The sequence below is a fragment of the Xenopus laevis genome, chromosome 7S (genome assembly GCF_017654675.1).
Source record: "Xenopus laevis strain J_2021 chromosome 7S, Xenopus_laevis_v10.1, whole genome shotgun sequence".
Classification (NCBI taxonomy): domain Eukaryota; kingdom Metazoa; phylum Chordata; class Amphibia; order Anura; family Pipidae; genus Xenopus; species Xenopus laevis.
Genome location: NC_054384.1, coordinates 15,036,155 through 15,054,111, shown reverse-complemented (window position 1 = coordinate 15,054,111; position 17,957 = coordinate 15,036,155). Strand labels below are relative to the sequence as shown.

The window sequence follows — 17,957 nt, the reverse complement described above, 5'->3', positions numbered from 1 at the left end:
CAGCAAAGTTCCACGCATCAATCTTCCGTGTCCTCTGTAAGCTGACTGGGAGATCGGTATTTCTGTACATGCGCAGTTGGAGCAGTTTGCCGGTTTGTGACAACTGCGAATACACGGAATTACACGGAAATCGCCAATCTCCCAGTAAGCTTACCGAGGATGCAGAAGATGGATGCGTGAAACTCCACTCCGAGGGGTAACTATGGAGTTTGGGGCATTTCCCCGGGGGGGGGTAGTTAGCCTGGGGGGAGGAGGGAGGGGGTTCTACGTGGGGGGTACGGGGTTTTTTTTGCAAAAGGGTTTCCTTCTCCTTTAAGACCTTAGTTTGGAAAGCAGTCATTTGTGGGGCACAGTATCAAATGCTTTGGCAAAATCCAAATAGATCACATCTATTGTTCCCCCGTTGTCCAGCATAAATAGCAATCAAATTTGTCTGACATGACCTATCCTTCATAAAGCCATGCTGATTGCTGCTCATAATGCCATTCACTGGGACAACATTTTGAATGTGATATATTTACTGTAACATTATATAATTTCAACCTTTCTATATTGTTAAATGAACTCTTGGCACCAAAGTTGATGCTGCACCATGTTTTATGGCTTTGGCCACTTATCACTCTGGTCCTTGTACTTGTATACGGGCACAAAAATTGTGTATATGTTATGCAATGACTTGGACATACTCACCAATCAGAGCACATGAAAATAGTTGCACAAACAAACCACCAATACCTACACAGATGGATAGATGTGTATTGTATCTATTCCTCCATGTATGTGCAACTGTGTAAGTTTATGTTGTTATATTGTCGGGGTGTGCCTATGCCTATCTATTGTATGTACGTACGTTGTGTTAACCAGTTTCTATTAGGAAACCAGTTCATTTGCAGACAGGAAAGGTCAACTTTAGATTTCATCAAAGAAGAGAAGGTCCCTGGCCTTGACATAGAGTCATGAGATATGGCAGGTAGGAGTGTGTGACAGTGACTCCTGTGTATACCCATCTATCATTCTTCTCATTCATCAACCAATCCATCCCTGGATCTGGGAAAGAGTAGTAATGGGGCAGCCTTTATGGCAAAATCAACAAGCAATTTAGACATGAATGACAGCTGATGTTCCCATTAGAGAATCCCTTTACCCCCACCCCACTGCTCGTAGGTTTTTATGTAAAACCATGTGCCTATTTCTAACTTTTAATTATTACTATATAAAATGATATCCCAGTTCTTTTCTGTGAAATGGTTAAAGTCTGTGTGGCTAACCTGCTTTATGACTCTCACGGCTGAATTTCCATTGTTAGGGCCCTCAGACAGCTGAGAATGGAGGAGGATGTATTTGGGCACCAGATGGCACCTCATACATTAGCCATTACTGAAGCAGGCGGTTTGCGCTAAATACAAAGCTAATTACTTCACATATTAACATTTCAAGTCATAAAACATAAGGGCTGGGTATTTTTTTTTATCAAGAAGGAAGAAGTAAGGAGTCATGTGACCTGGTAATTATTTTTTTCTCTCTTAAAGAACTTAACTACATGACTTTGTTCATCAGCATTCATGACTGTTGGTCAAGATTTCTTTGTGATCACTCAGAGCTGATTTATAACATAAAGGGTGTTACTCTTTATAGTGATAATACACTATATTTTCATTAGGGATGTACCAAATCCACCATTTGGGATTCGGCCGAATCCCCGAATCCTTGGTGAAAGATTCGGCCCAATACCGAACCTAATCCGAATCTTAATTTTCATATGCAAATTAGGGGCAGGAAAGTAAAAAGTCAAAAAAAATTCTTCTTTTGTGATGAAAATTCACTTGCTTTCCCTACCCGCCCCTAATTTACATATGCAAATTAGGATTTGGTTCGGCCAGGCACAAGGATTCGGCCGAATCCGAATCCTGCTGAAAAAGGCCGAATCCTGCCCGGATCCTGAACCGAATCCTGGATTCAGTGCATCCCTAATGGGATGTCTAATGGTAATATTATAACATGGACATATGGTAAAAATGTTTCCTTGTCTCTAGGTGTGTACTCCAACTTGAGCTTGAGTTTTGCCTAAGCGGCCATTGTTTCAGGTTGGCTGTCCACAACCTCCCTTAACCTCCCTATTATGTTAGGATGGTCTTAAAAGAAAGTTACAACCAGGGGATTGACCTACTGTAGCAGCATAGGGCAGGCCTGGACTGGCAATCCATCTACACTGTCAAATGTCAGAGGGCTACTGAATGAGGCCGTCACTATATATTAGAGCTGTAGGGGGAGCTTGGGACTCTGTTTGATAGGGATGGGACCAGCAGAAAAGTAGTTGGTAAGGGATTTCCAGAAAAAAAATTATCTTTGCTGATCAGCACTATTTGGATTAAAAATGGGAGGATATGTTGACCCTTTCACAAATGAACCCTTGAAAATCACCTCCAGTTCTAAAATGTCAAGTGCATGGAAATCAAGTTGCAGGATTCAATGTTCAGCGAGACAGTCACAGTGGGAGGTCAAGCACAGATGTTCAGGAGGCTTTAATCTTCCCGTGTTTTACTTGGCCTTCCCAGAGGACTCGTCCCCCACGGGGCTAACAGCTGAATTACGCCCCACAAATAGAACCTGTTACAATTTTTCCTACTTCCCCTCCTGGAAGTTGCTGAAAATTCCCAAGTACCCACATTCTAAAGAAAGATCACCTCATTCCAAGGGCATAGCAATCTCATTACGGACGTTCAATGGCAGAACAATCATTGCCTTTTGGTGGATATAATAAGTAGAAAATATTAAAGCGTCGCTTAGGTAATCTGCCATTAAAAGATTTATTCCTGCTTGTCAGGCTCCTAAAGTCAGGTCATTCAATATTCCATTTATTCTTTCTGTACTAAGTGGCAATTTGCAATAGGAAACCCTTAAAAAAAAGTCTAAATGCTTCTTTCCAGCTCTGAATCTATGGAATTTACTGTCTCAACGTCAGTGTTGCCAGCTCTATATCCAATGTTTTATACTTCAATCCAATGGAATTAACAGGCCATGAAATATTCACTTGTTTCTGTATTAGATCATGGTTTCTAGTATGGAACGAAGGCAAAATCTTCTAGTTTAGCAAAAGCAATGGTAATGCAGACCAGCCGGCCACTCGCATTATTGCCGACAAATGACATAGAAAGGCACAAAAATAGACTGAGTTATTAGAGCACTTTATGACAACTGAAAGACTGTCAGAGGCTGAAATGTATAATTGGAAGCATTTTTTTGAGAATTAACTGTTAAGACCCCTTTTAAAGGAGAACTAAAGCTTAACTAAAGAAGTAGGCTAGAAATCTTGTACATTATGTTTTTTGCTTCTGTTCCAGCCCAAGGCAGCCACAGCCCTTTAGCAGTAAAGATCTGTGTCTCAGATGCCCCAGTAGCTCCTCATCTTCTTTTCACCCAGTCACAACAACATCAGGTGCGACTCCCTCTGACCACATCTATGCTAAAATTATGGGTAAAAAATGCTGCAATCTGGGAAAAAATGGCTTGAAGTTGAACCCAGCTCACTGCACTTCAGTCATAGTGTTAAATGACCCCTATAGCCTGTTACGTGTTTCATAGTTTCAGAGCTCAATATAGGGTTGCCACCTGTCTGTTTTTTACTCGGACAACCCGGTTTTTGGAAAAGCTCTCAGAGTGAAAACTGCCTTTCCGGATTTCCTAATTTGCCATTGCAGTCAATGGCATGGCAATCAGCCAATCGCTGATCGCCACTTCATCAGTCCCATCATCAACCTCTGTCATCACCCGCCCATGACGTCATCAGTTCCATCCCCAGTGTCACCCCCCCCGACACCCAACTTCACCCGCCCAGCCCCGGAGCTAATTTAGAAAAAAGATGGCAACCCTAGCTCAATATGATGATTTACCGTAAAACCGTGATTATTGATAGGAGCAAATCAGTATCACTAAAACTCTTGTAGCCAACTTCTGCAGTTTCTATGCAACTCTTTTGTATTGTATCCCTGTTCCAACTGACCCACCAGATTACCAGCAAGGTGTCATAGCTCTGCCATTTGCCTTATATGCCCAGACCACGGGCATTTCCCATTTCTATATGAGAACAAAGAGAAGAAATGTAGGGAAGTTTATGTCATAATAGGTGAGGAAGAGAATAAAAAAGGAAATGAGGAAAGAGGGAAAAATAGCTAATAAAATGGGCTCACGGTCAAAGATTTTCTAGTGGACCCCTGTCACCCCAATCTGACCCCCTTAATCTAAAGTCAACCCTTGACTGTGAATAGCCACATTCATAAAATATATACCAAGGTTAAAGTGTTGCTTTTTCATCTATACACATACTGCAATAAACACACAAAAATGACAAACAGAACAAATCATCCAAAGGGATAAATGGCAGATACTGTATAAGTTTTCTTTTGGAATTGTGCCGCTCGCAGCAACATATGGGCCAAGCGCTGCACACGCTGAGTATGTAGCATCACTAAACATAATAAATACTTCTCTAGAGAGCAGCACAATTAATTGTGATTAATGACTTTATTTGCAGGCACATTATGCGCACAATGCATTAAGGGGGAATCGCCAAATGTTGCGGAACACAAATACATTCTATTGGTCAAGGCAAATGATAACTGTCAATCCCCACTCAGGGCATTTTGGAGACTTTATTTCATGTAAGCATATATTTAAGAGGAATTCAGGCCTAAAAAAACAGGCAAAAAGTCCCCAATCCCTTGGCTGTGTGGCTCGGTACCCAACACGGGCTTGATCCCTACCACCCTCCCTTGTGTTTCTTTCAATTTTTTATTTTTTTTGCGAAGATTTTTTGTGAAGATACCGGGCAAATGTGACGTCACTTCTGGTTCCAGGGTCGAAAGGTTAGTTGGCCTATTGCAGGTCAGGTAGCAGGAACATGCGAGTCAAATTGTGGGTTGCAGGTATGGGTATCAAAAAATGGACCCGCGCAGGACTCTAACGCAGGGTTAGGATACACTGGCAAAACAGGCATCCACCTAGGAAACCATCCTGTCCAATATAAAAGCAATTCCTGTTCAAAGAGAAGTTTGTTGCAGAACACTTGGAGATGGGGATGGAAGCAGAAGATAATGATTAAAAGAAAACTATACCCCCCAAACAATGTAGGTCTCTATTAAAAGATACTGAGTAAAACAGCTCATGTGTAAAACCCTGCTTCATGTAAATGAACCATTATAATAATAATATACTTTTTTAGTAGTATGTGCCATTGGGTAATCATAAATAGAAAATTGCCATTTTAAAAAATAAGGGCCGCCCCCTGAGATCGTAAGATTCACTGTGCACACATACAAACCACATGTAAGGTCACATGAGCCAATTAACAGACAGAGTTCTGCCTTTTGCTTCCTCACTTCTTCCTGTTACAGTTAGTGTTGTAGTATTTCTGGTCAGGTGATCTCTGAGGCAGCACAGATAGAGTCACGAAATGGTGGTTCAAGGCAAGAGATGTAAAAGGGCAATATTTATGTAAATATATATTCCAGTTTGGTAAGATTCTTTAATATGTCATTCAATTTGATATAAACTATCTGTTGCTTAAGTATTCATTTTGGGGGTATAGTTTTCCTTTAAGAGGAAAAGGAAATGGAATGTACTTTTTGGGGGCCTGAAGTCAGGGCCCCAGTGCATATGGCCCCATTTGGCTTTAATCCGGCTCTGAAAGAATTTATAGGAAATGTCATCTGGCAACTTCAGAGTTGTATTTTGAAACCAAAACTGCTCAATGGCGGGCCAACTTATGCAAGAAGATTCTCCCGTGATCCTGCCTACTCTTTGCACAGCTCCCTGTCCCTGCAACCAAAAACCCCTACAATGTCTGCTCTCTTGATGTCTGATTACAGCATTATACTGACAAGCCAAAAAGGGCACCACAATCTTGTTATGTCTTTAGAGAATGGTCACCGTATAAAATAGGACACTTATTGAATACACATGCTGCAGATAGGATGCGTGGATCAAGAATGTGTGTGCAGTCATGCTTCCAACTTGCAACATGTGTGTGTTCAATAAGTGTCCTACTTGAAAGGGGTGAGATGGTAACTCCAATATAGAGGGCATCTATCACAAGAAAATAGCTTCTCCCACTGTAGATGGGGGAAACAATGGTATTTTTGCTACAATATCACCCTGTGTAGTGTTGTGCCTCCACATAATGAGTGAGCTGGGCACTTGCTCATCAGGCCTCCTGGCAGTGGCATAACTATAGAGGAATAATCCAACAGAAAAATCCCAATGGCACACAGGTCTGCTGAAACACTTGAAGTGTTTCAGCAGACCTGTGTTCCATTGGAATTTTTCTATTGGACTATTGTTGGGACAGTAGGTATACTATAGAGCAGTAGGTAACTATAGAGCAGGGCTCCCAACCACAAGGCCGCAGACAGTCCTGAACTGGACAACCGAGCCTGGCCCGCAATTAACGCCGGTGCGCTGAATTGGACGCTGGTGCATCCGAATTTGACGCGCAGTTGCTGCTGGCCCCCCTCCCAACTCCCTGACCCCTCCAGACACCTCCTGACAACTCCAACCCCCCCCCCCCGACCTCCCCCTGGACCTTGCAAAAATTTTTCCTTTACACCGGTCTCTGGGCCAAAAAAGTGGGAGGCCGGTGCTTTAGGGAAGCAGACCCCGCAGTCACAGGGGGGGTGTGGGGAACAGGAGGGCCCGAACTGTGGGCTGTGCTTCCTCTACAGCTAATTAGGAAAAACTCCTTCCTCCCCAGCCGCTCTCTTACCAACGAGGAAGGGGGCGCAAGTTGGGGTGGGTCATGGGCAGAGTCGAGGTGGGGTGTGGTGGAGGTGGGATGTGGGTGGGGCGGGAAGTAGGCGGTAGCATAGGGATCGGAGTGCGCAGGGCCCCTCTGAAGGTTTTTTTTGCATAAGGGCCCGGCACACTCTAGTTTAGCTATTGCCTCCCAGCATTAAGGATCAAACATTGCCCTGAATGTGATAGGGACCTTAAATTGTAAGTTTATTGGGGCAGGGACAGATTTGGATGAAGAACAATCTCTGTGCTGTGGCAATGTCTGTGTTATATAAATAACAAATAATTAAAAACATATAACTCCGTTATAAACTACAGTACCAACAATGATCTGCGCCAAATAACGGAGGCCAGTGCAACTAGGCTCATGCTGCCTGCCATTGTCACCTGTCATTAGCATTATTAACAGCTGCCATTCAAGTCAACGGCAGGCGTTTCTCCACCAGTGGAAATATTCCCGTGCAGAAGATGAGATGCGTACCAGTAGCCTACACAAAATCTATCTGAGAACTGAATAACGATCCATCAGTACTCACCGGCACACTCGGCCTATCCAAATGTGCGCTACAGCTGTGCTTCTTAAGTACCAAGTGTGTCAAACAGAAGCATGTTTAAATATAACTAGAATAGAACTTTGTCATGGTTTCATGTGCTTCTTTTTTAAAGGGAAACCAAACCCTGTTAATAAGTCTTAAAATAGATGTACGGGAGAAAATTCACTTTCTACAGAGAACATTAGGATTTAAGTTCGCACCCAGTCAAGTAACCCATAGCAACCAATCAGCAATCACCATGTACTCATTACTTTTTTTAAAGGGAAACGATACCTTGTTTATAAGCCTTGAAATAGATGTACTATAGAAAACTCACCTTGTACAGAGAACCTGCACTAGCACTTAAGTTTGCACCCAGTCTAGTAACCCATAGCAACCAATCAGCAATCACCATGTACTCATTACTTTTTTAAAGGGAAACTATACCTTGTTTTAAGCCTTGAAATAGATGTACGGGAGAAAATTCACTTTGTACATGGAACATACATTAGGATTTAAGTTCGCACCCGGTCCAGTAACCCATAGCAACCAATCGCCAATCGCCATGTACTGAGAACATGCATTAGGACTTCTATCTATCTATCTAAGGCTGCTATCTAATATTATTACCGGCATTATGTGATACATAACTGCATAAAATTATTCCGCCTCTGACCCACAAGGCATGCAATTTAATTTCTGACAAACAGGACATAAAGGGAGCTGACTGTGCACGTAAGTGCACTATATTACATGAATATTAACCCTCAAGCTGCAATGATTGCATTTGATTTAAATGCCATTAATTTGCAATCAGTGAAGCCCCACAACCTGCATTTATTAGATGTGTCCCTGATTTTCTAAATAATCTTACCCTGCAGTTTTGCTAACCCTCCTCTTTTGATTTTAGCAACCTCAGCACAGTTGGAGGCATCTGATTTCAGACATAACCCCCAGCCAATTATCCTTCTATGACTCCCGGAAGATGCATAAAGGGGAAGTAATTACGAAGAGGATAAATGAAATAAGCAGTAAATCACTGGGAGCGGCAGAAACACAAGATGTTTTCAGTACCCACAATCCCTATGCAACAATGGTTTGATTAAGAATGCCGAGAGTTGCATTTCCCAACAGTAGGAAAACCATGGGTCCTGGTAAATCATAAATATCATATAATTAATATATAATTAAGCAAGGGTTCCATTTATCACACCATAGCCAGCAGTGATAATCACTATAACTAAAGAATAAAAGCCTCTTCAAATCAGCACCCATAATGCTGAGGGTTTGTTTCAAGGCAGTGAACAGAAGGCCTGTTAAAGTGGACGTTTCCCTTTAAATTAACCTTTGGTATGTTCTCAAAAGTCATTTTCTTTGCAATTGGTCTTTATTTATTTATTTTATTTCTTATAGGTATTTGAATAATTTTCTTTCCATATCTATCTCCTTCCAGGTTTACAATTGAAATATCTGATATTTGGTTGTCATTAACCCCCGGCAGGCAGAAAAACAAATTGCTGCTCTGTGAGGCTTCAGTTGTATTGTTATTGTTACTTATTACTACTTGTGTTTCTATTACAGGATAGGAAACACTCAAAGCGAATTAGTCTAAAATTGCGTTTCTGAGCACTTCTGCAATATAACTTTACAGTTTTTACTCTTTTCCTGTCATGCATTTAAAGCAGTTGCGCCATCTTCTGTTCAGTGTGCTAATCAGCCACAGTTGGCAGAAAATGAAGTTAGAAGGGAGAGGAGAAAAATCTTTTGATGTTGATCTGCTTAGAACTGACCAGAGAAACATAACATGACTCATCTCTTCTTACTAATTCATTTTCTGAGCAGAGCAACAGCACAAGACTCAGTAAGTACATTTTCTGCCTGCTGTCGAAAACAATAAAAAAAGTACCGTATATACTCGAGTATAAGCCGACCCGAGTATAAGCCGAGGTACCTAATTTTACCTATGAAAACTGGGAAAACGTATTTACTCAAGTATAAGCCTAGACACAACTACAGCCCTGTCTCCCAGCAGCGCACATTCCACCAAAGCGACCCCCCCAGCGATCAACCGGACTTCTTTGCAAAGTTGATAGTGACAGAGAATTGCCAAACGGATTACTGTGTGCATTGTCCCACTGTCCCACTACCATGTGCAGAGGGTGCTGTTTGATATTGCCATCACTGTTAATCTTTCATATAACCAACAGAGGGCGCTGTGTGATATTGCAGTCACTGTTAATTTTTCATATAACCAACAGACGGCGCTGTGTGATATTGCAGTCACTGTTAATCTTTCATATAACCAACAGAGGGCATTGTGGGATATTGCAGTCACTGTTATTCTTTCATATAACCAACAGAGGGCGCTGTGTGATAATGCAGTCACTGTTATTCTTTCATATAACCAACAGATGGCGCACTGTTATTCTTTCATATAACCAACAGAGGGCGCACTGTTATTCTTTCATATAACCAACAGAGGGCGCACTGTTATTCTTTCATATAACCAACAGAGGGCGCTGTGTGATATTGCAGTCTCTCCCTAAGCGAACGGTTGGTATAGGAATGATTAAAAGTGACTGCAATCTCAGCTACTGCCCACTGACTCGAATATAAGCCGAGGTAGACTTTTTCAGCACATTTTGGATGCTGAAAAACTCAGCTTATATTCGAGTATATACGGTAAATGATAAAAGAGTGCAGTGATTTGTTTTGATGGTTTATTGTACATGTAATACCTCCTATTAATGTTCCAGTCTCTAATTGAAATCATTGCCTGGTTAATTGGACCCTAGAAACCTTAAAAAAAAAAAGAACAGATAAAGATCAGTTGTAAATTGTTGCAAAATATCTGTCTATGTATATGCAACGTTAATTTATAGGTAAACTATCCCTTTAATGCACGCAAATTAATTTTTTAAACTTTCTTTACTATGCCCACTGTGCAGCCTGCAGTGTCATCTGTTGCTGAACGTCATTTAACATCATTGGAGGAAACAGTAGAAACATTCTTTGAACCAATGCACCAGAGATGCTTTCTTAAGAACAAATGAATGTGAGATATAAGGCTTTGAACAAAATCTGCAGATCAGGAGTGGGGATGGAGGTCCTGGTCAATAAAGGAAAGTTAGGGGGCCACAGCGCTGTATTAAGCATGGGTTTCAAAGGCATTTTGTTGCCCTCAGCTGTCATGGGATGCTGAGAGTTACTATTTAATAACAGCTGGAGGGCCCTGGGTGAATATTCTTGGTGCCAGTAGGCAATACAGGATTTTTAACACTGCCCGATCGAAATCTGGACAACAACTTTCGGAAGGCCCCCCGCACGGGCCGATAAACTGACGACTCGGTCTGTAGGCAGCTTTTATCACCTGTGTATGGCCAGTTTCAGGCTCTACTATTTAAATGTCACTATATAGGTCCAAGAACACCAATACCAACATCATTTGTACCTATAGCAATGACAGATTCTCCCAGGGGGGCCATAACCATCTGAGGGTGCTGGGCTATTACCCTCTCTGACTTACCTTAAAAACAGTCCTGTTGCAGATTTGATTTGCAATAATTCTTCTTTAAGACTAACTTGTTTTAAGCACGCTGTCCCTATAAGAATGGATGTTAGGCAGACAGCACATGGCACAGCATGTTACTCTTCCATCCACTCAGTAACACTGTATCACTGCTGATGAAACGGAGTTACTGGAGCAGCTGAGCTCACAATTAACAAGCTGGGCGTCCCTGAAGCTACTGGCAGCTCCGCTCTCCCTGACACCCTCCAGTCTCTCTCAAAGCAAATGATGCAGCAAAAGGAGTTTATTTTGTTAATTAAGCCAGACTAAGCAATACTGTCTTGGCAGCAGCAGCCTTATTTCCTACAAGAAAGTCTATCAGCCTGTAGGTGGGTAAAGAGGCATGAATGCCATTTGGCCTCAGTTTCTTCACAATTAATTACTGAAATCATAGTATTCTCTTATGGTATCTGCTCTACAGAATGGGCCCTAGAACCACCCATGGCTCTCTCCTCTCCTACATCTGTCTGTTCGTCTATCTGTCTGTCTATCTATCTATCTATCTATCTATCTAGCCACCTATTATCCACAGATTTATTGCAGATCTAGCTATCTATTTCATTATACTGTATGTCTGTCATCTATTTATCTTTCTCTGTATGTCTGTCTATCTATCAATCTATCTATCCCCTATCTATCTATCTATCTATCTATCTATCTATCTATCTATCTATCTATCTATCTATCTATCATGTATCTATCTATCTATCTATCTATCTATCTATCTATCTATCTATCTATCTATCTATCTATCTATCTATCTGCAGGTCTGCCATCTAGCTATCCATCCTTCAAAATATCTAAATATACAGGTATGGGACATAATATTCTCTTATGGTATCTGCTGTACTGAATGGGCCCTAAAACCACACATGGCTCTCACTCCTCTCCTACATCTACCTGTCTGTCTGCATATCTATCTAGCCACCTATTATCCATAGATTTATTGCTATCTATCTATCTATCTATCTATCTATCTATCTATCTATCTATCTATCTATCTATCTATCTATCATCTATCTATATGTCTGTCATCTATCCATCCTTCAATATATCTGTGTATCTCTGTGTATTATGTATATAAATATACAGGTATGGGACATGTTATCCAGAAGGGCCGGGACCTGGGGTTTTCCGGATATTGAATCTCTCCATAATTTGGATCTTTACATTTTAAGTCTACTAGAAAATGATGTCAACATTAAATAGGCTGGTTTTGCTTCCAATAATGATTAATTATATCTTAGTTGGGATCAAGTACAAGCTACTGTTTTATTATTACAGAGAAAAAGGAAATTATTTTTAAAGTTTTAGATTATTTGGATAAAACGGAGTCTATGGGAGATGGCCTTTCTTTGCATAATGGTTTTCCAGATAATGGATCCCATACCTGAATATGTATTTTCTGGTAGAGAAAATAACATTAACAAGGGCAGGGTAACAGTATAACTTTTACATAGAAAACCCATTCATTTTTGTTGGTGCTGGCCCTTTAAGAACAGCTACATATGTCTGTGAGTCGCAATAAAAGTTTAAAGTGAGCAGGCATTAAACTTCTCAGTCTGCTACAGTAAGAGACTTGTGTCTCTGTCCTCCCTCAGCAGCATTGCCCCTCTACCCATATAACAGACGTCATGTAACTGGGCTGAAAGGCTTACAAGTGTCAGCCTGGGTTTCACTGCAGCTCTCAGCTGCTCCACTGCCCCTGCCAGACTCCCAATTCTCCCCCAGCACATGCACTTGGGGTAGCTGAGCACAAGGTAAGCAGGAGACGTCTAGAAAAGAACAATAGGAACTGTAAGCAGAAGTGCAAAGTTACCAGACTCCTGAACTCTTGTCAGGGCACCAGAATACAACTCCTGAGTCGGAACATCCATAAAGACACAAAAAGCAGGAGAAGTACAGATGCAGCCACTTTGGTTTGTCTGTTTGACACAGAATAACTAAACACAGATATCCCATTTATCTCATTTAACACAGAAAACTGCGTCACAACATCCCATCTAATTAAAGCATTCACCATTGTTCACAATGGTGCTTTGGTATGCTAATGGAAAGGTTAAATGCATTAAATGAGTTAAGATGACTTTAGATAACGCAGTTTCTTCAATTAACCATGAGTCATGACGCATTTATCTCACAAATCCAAGTGGCTTCATCTGTAACTAGTGACTTACCTTGTGCTGCAGCAGGAATAAACCCCCAGCTAAGGCAAAGCAGCAGGATAAGTAGGAGCAATGGCAGCAAACCCCTTTGCTCTGCTCCGAGACTCTCTGACATCTTCTCCTGACTGAGAGAGAGCTTTCATCAGCTGGCTGAGGGGGAAAGAGCCATAATATACAGTTACAGCACAGGGACTCAGGATGTGAGAAATTTCCTGCATGCAGTTTGTTAACCCCTCCTGCCTGCTGGGATGTGCAGCTAGTCCTTCTCCTCCAAACTTTGCCTTTTGGGGGTTTTTTTTTAACTGTTGACCGTTGCAATAAATGAGACTGTTCATGAAGAACGTTAGGAAAGCAGGCCTGCCGGGAGCTTGGCTCATGCCAGCGTTTAGCTCTCATTACAATGGAACAAATGATTGGCCTGTACTAGCAGCGAGCTGCCGGATCCTAAATCCTAAATGCCTGAAAGCTGTGTTTGCCACATGCCTTGTGGCAGTGCCCCTGCCATGTTATGTGACCGGCCTAGTGATGGGTGAATCTGACCAGTTTCATTTCATCTAAAATTAGCATAACGGCAAAAAAGTTGACGGGCATTATTTGGCACAACATTTTTCAAACTGTGTAACTTTTTTTCAAACCACCTAACATTTTTTTTCCACCATACATTAGAGTCTACAGGTATTTTTCCGTGGTGAAATGTGGTCGTCCTATTGACTGGTCTTTATGGCTGTAATTGATTTTGATTGAAATTTAAGTGAGCTTTGAGCTCACTCAAGGACACCTAATAAAGTGCATCTTCCAGGGCCGGAACTAGGGGTAGGAAGAGTAGGCCAGTGCCTAGGGTGCAAAGCTAGGGGAGCACCAGGCATGTACCTTTTCTGCCTTCTAGTCTGGTCCCCTCTCTGCCCGAGTGTCCTCTTGTGCATATGCGTAGGGCGCCTGGCTGCCTGGCCCGGCTGTGCCATCCTCAATTGACCTTACCACCCTGCATAGATCTATGAATAAATATAAAGGAAACACCACAGTGAGTTTGTTTATTGGATAGGTTTGAATATTCGCCTGATCCACCATGCCGGCCATTGTATGCTGTATAATGAAGTGAAGCGGCAGCTCCCCCTCACTTCCTGATCTTCTGAGCAAGAGGTTGTCAATACAAATGAAGGGAACATTAGAAAAACTGCTATAATGTGCATGATCCTCCTATGATATCTATCTATTTGACCAGTGGGCCTAAGGGTCTTATACTATGTAGAATTGGCCCATTTATGGCCAACGTTAATCACGAATGCGTGAAGGCAGCACCCCACTTTAACATCCACATGAACCTCATTAAGGCTGACAGTCTGCAGAAAGTGTGGCCTTGAATCTGCATTCACCAGGGAGTAGGAACAACCACAATTACCTACTGCCTCTGTGTATAGAGAATAGAGACAAATCCCAGGTCCCCTACTGAGTACTTTGAGCACCTTCAGGGATCAGCCCCAAATTCCATTCTCCCAACTAAGTGCACAATAGTTTTTCATTTGCCCGGATACAGCCTTTACACATAGTCCTCAAATTCACCCAAAAGAGTTGTGGCTATACAATGCAGAAAAGCATGGTTTGATGTCAAATGGGGAATAGCTAGTCAAAGTCATCCAAAGGTATTAATACCCTGGTAACACCAAAAAGTTTGCCCATATCTAAAACAGACCATACAATTGGCTCAGCAATGGCCTAAATCTTAAGCTTCTATAAAATTTGGAGTAATGGGAAAGAAGTCTCCCTACTGCTCAGGGGTAACCTGCGCCATGTGGGAGAGAGATTACACAATTAGCCCAAGGCATTTGTGATTCATTATTTTCCCTAGATTATATAATGTGAGGGAACACGTGGCTTAGAATTTTGGTCTTCACCTTGTACCAGGACCAGGAGTGGATGTGTTGGGAACAAGATGCCTCAGTACCAAGTTTTGAGCTCCAAGGAAACCAACAAACTTAGAGAAGCAGAGAGCCTATGAAAGAAGGTAAAGCTCCTGTGACTGTTGGTAGTCTGATATTATAAGAAATGTCTTATTAATTCTATGTTACTACGCACTCAAATTGCCTCACCACTGTTGTAGTCAGGAAGCACCATATTCAAGTTAATGTGGGTAAATATTATCGTTCTGATTAGGAGCCATTGGTATCTATTTCTTTCTGCATATTGTATACAAGTTGAGACTTGGAGTACAAAAGCATGAAATCTTTCCTCCAATACCTTGCTGAGTGAAAGAGGGTCGCCATGTAAGAGTGTTCTAATGATCGGCAGCAGTGGTAAAAGAAGGCAAATCATTCAGCCCCACCTTCATTATTAGTAATGGGCAAATTTTGGGCATTTCGCTTTGCCGGAAAATTCCTGCGAAATTCATGAAATGGCGAAAAATTTGTGAAACATCGCAAATTTTTTCGGAATTTATTCACAGACGGCAAATTGCGGGAATTCACAGTGATGGGTGAATAAATTCACCCATCACTATTCATTACATTTATTTTAATGAACACTATATTGGCCCCTTTTTTCTCTTTTCTCAATAGCTTCACCCCTTATTTCTCACTACATTTTCATAGCCGCACTATCAGTCTATAAAAGCAATTGGTGGGCTCTAATTAAAGGTCATCCAGGTACTTGTCATGTTGTCTTTCTAATTGTTCTGGGCTTTTTGAGTACATTTGGGTATCTCCTACAGATGTTGATGCACAGTGAGGTATGATGGTTGAACAGAGCTGACTATTTTTAAGCTGGTCCATCAGTCATTGGTATTGAACTTGTTCTTTTTGATTCCTAAGGGTTTCAGACATAAATGTTCCTCTCTGGGCCGGCTCCCAGTGTAAAAATGAAACAAGGCAACGGTGAAGGTACTCCATAACCACTAAACAAGCTGAAGCCCTTCCTTATGCAGATGTAGCTTTTGTATGGTTCTCTGACTTGGTCTCCCTCTTGATTGCCCAAGGCATTACTACATTTGTCCTACTAATCTTACAGAGTGATGTACAGAGAATTTTTCTGGCACACAGAGTCGCTGCCTCATAGTTTTTGTGTCTGAGGCACAATGAGATCCATGTGATGCCCAAGGTCACATGGAGTTGACGCAAGAATCAGGCTTTCCTGAGCCAAAGACTTAACTCTCTTATCCAGTTTGTCTCCTTTTCACATCAGCAGTTATACATCATGATTAGATTCAGATATTCATATGCAGCCATACATATTTTGCACTTTATAGCCTCACATGTAGGTGATAGACAATCCATGTAGATATTTTATATTGTTTCTTCTATGGACACAGAAGACAAACAACTCAATGGTACCACCAGGGCTGGCATGAAAAATATCTGATTAGAAATCTTGAATAACAATGTACTTTAGCTACACATATGGATCAAGGCGATTGATTGGACCATTAAGTGAAAGTACAGGGAGTGTAAGATGTTGCAGTGTCAGACTGAGCTATGATGCCACGCTTGCTCCAAATAGACAATTTCCTAGAAATTCCAGTTTTCCCTTTTTATCTGCTAAGCTAATTTTTAAAGGGGTCAAAAACTCAAAAATAATGATACGATTCAATCTGCAATTGGCAAAATAGTATAAAAAGTCTGTGCATGGGGTTTGTTGTTCTCAAGTAAAAACCAAGTGGATAGGTCCCAGTAGCCCATGATTCCAAAATGTCAGGAGAATATGACACTGAAATCAAACTTTTATGATTAGGACCTGATTATTCTTTAAAATGTGTAATTTTGGGCAATTGTGTCTTGGCATGCCAGTAAAGAAAGGGAATGTCATAGAGTACACTAAGGTACAACAACCCAGTCTCCTAAGGGACAGGAATAAATAGGAAGCTGCATCACTCCAAACCAGGTGCTTTGATTTGTTTTTTTGTTTTTTTTAAAAAAAAGGTAATTAATTGTTTCTTGAACACGTCAGTATCCTTTTAATGCATCAAAGTGTAATAAACCTCTTTCTACCCTGTGTTTTTTTAGAGTCATTTTCCAGAGCTGAAATGTTTGTTGGGATTCTCCTGTCAGTATGGTCAGCTATGTGTGATTCTGCTGCAGATTTATTGTTGCTATAAATCCCACTGTGGCATCCTATTAAAATGTATTGGATATCTCTCCAGCGCTCCTTAGAACTACTGCAAGTCAGAAATGTCACGTTGTGGAAGAACACAGTTGAGCCGCCATGTATCTGCTTTAATAGCCTGATTATAATTGTCTCTTGAATGAATCAAAGAGCCAATATATTGAGGTGGGCAAGGGATTATCTACTTACGGTAGTTCCCAAGTAGCTTAGAGGCCTGTTTATTAAAGGCCAAATTTTAGTTTTAGAGGTTCATGAAACCAACGATTAAACTCTATTTCTCTGAACCCACCAATGTCATGAAAGTAATTCAAAGATTCAAATATAAAAAGTACAATGGAAAATAGCCGCCGGAAAAATCTGACAACCAACAGTTTTTCACGAACGAACAAAACATTTGTACGACAATAAAAATTTTGATCTCGGAAAACCTGGAAAACCACAAATGAAAGGCTGATCTTTGCAAGAAAAGAAAGGGAACTTCCATTGACTTCTACATGACCTCGACAGCTTTTACTTGCTGTATTTTTTTGTATTCATAGATTTTATAGTTTTCGGGAATGAACTAACTATACGAGAAATGTGTTTGTTTGCGCATTAAAGTGCCATTTGTAGAAAGCAAAGTTCTACAAACTTTCATAATTTGGCCCCTGAGTGTAGGGTTGTTAGTCCTCTGGCACCTGACACCTATTAGCCAGGGATGCTGGGATTAGCCCTAGAGTAAACTGACTCCAGTGTGCAAGCCCTGCTCAATGGTAAATGGCCAGGTGCAAGTAAGGGCCAATAGGAAGTACACGGTAAGGCCTCCCTAAAGTG

General features: G+C 41.3%; 1 protein-coding gene across 1 annotated transcript in view; it reads right to left on the bottom strand.

The window, feature by feature from the left end:
• The window catches only part of adam12.S (ADAM metallopeptidase domain 12 S homeolog), a 293,766-nt gene extending 280,370 nt beyond the window's left edge, over positions 1–13,396 (bottom strand). The window contains exon 1 of the mRNA XM_018227401.2: positions 13,065–13,396. Within this exon, the coding sequence (XP_018082890.1) occupies positions 13,065–13,167 (103 nt within the window). The 5' untranslated portion in view covers positions 13,168–13,396. The remainder of the gene's footprint in view (positions 1–13,064) is intronic.
• Between the last annotated feature and the right edge of the window lie 4,561 nt (positions 13,397–17,957).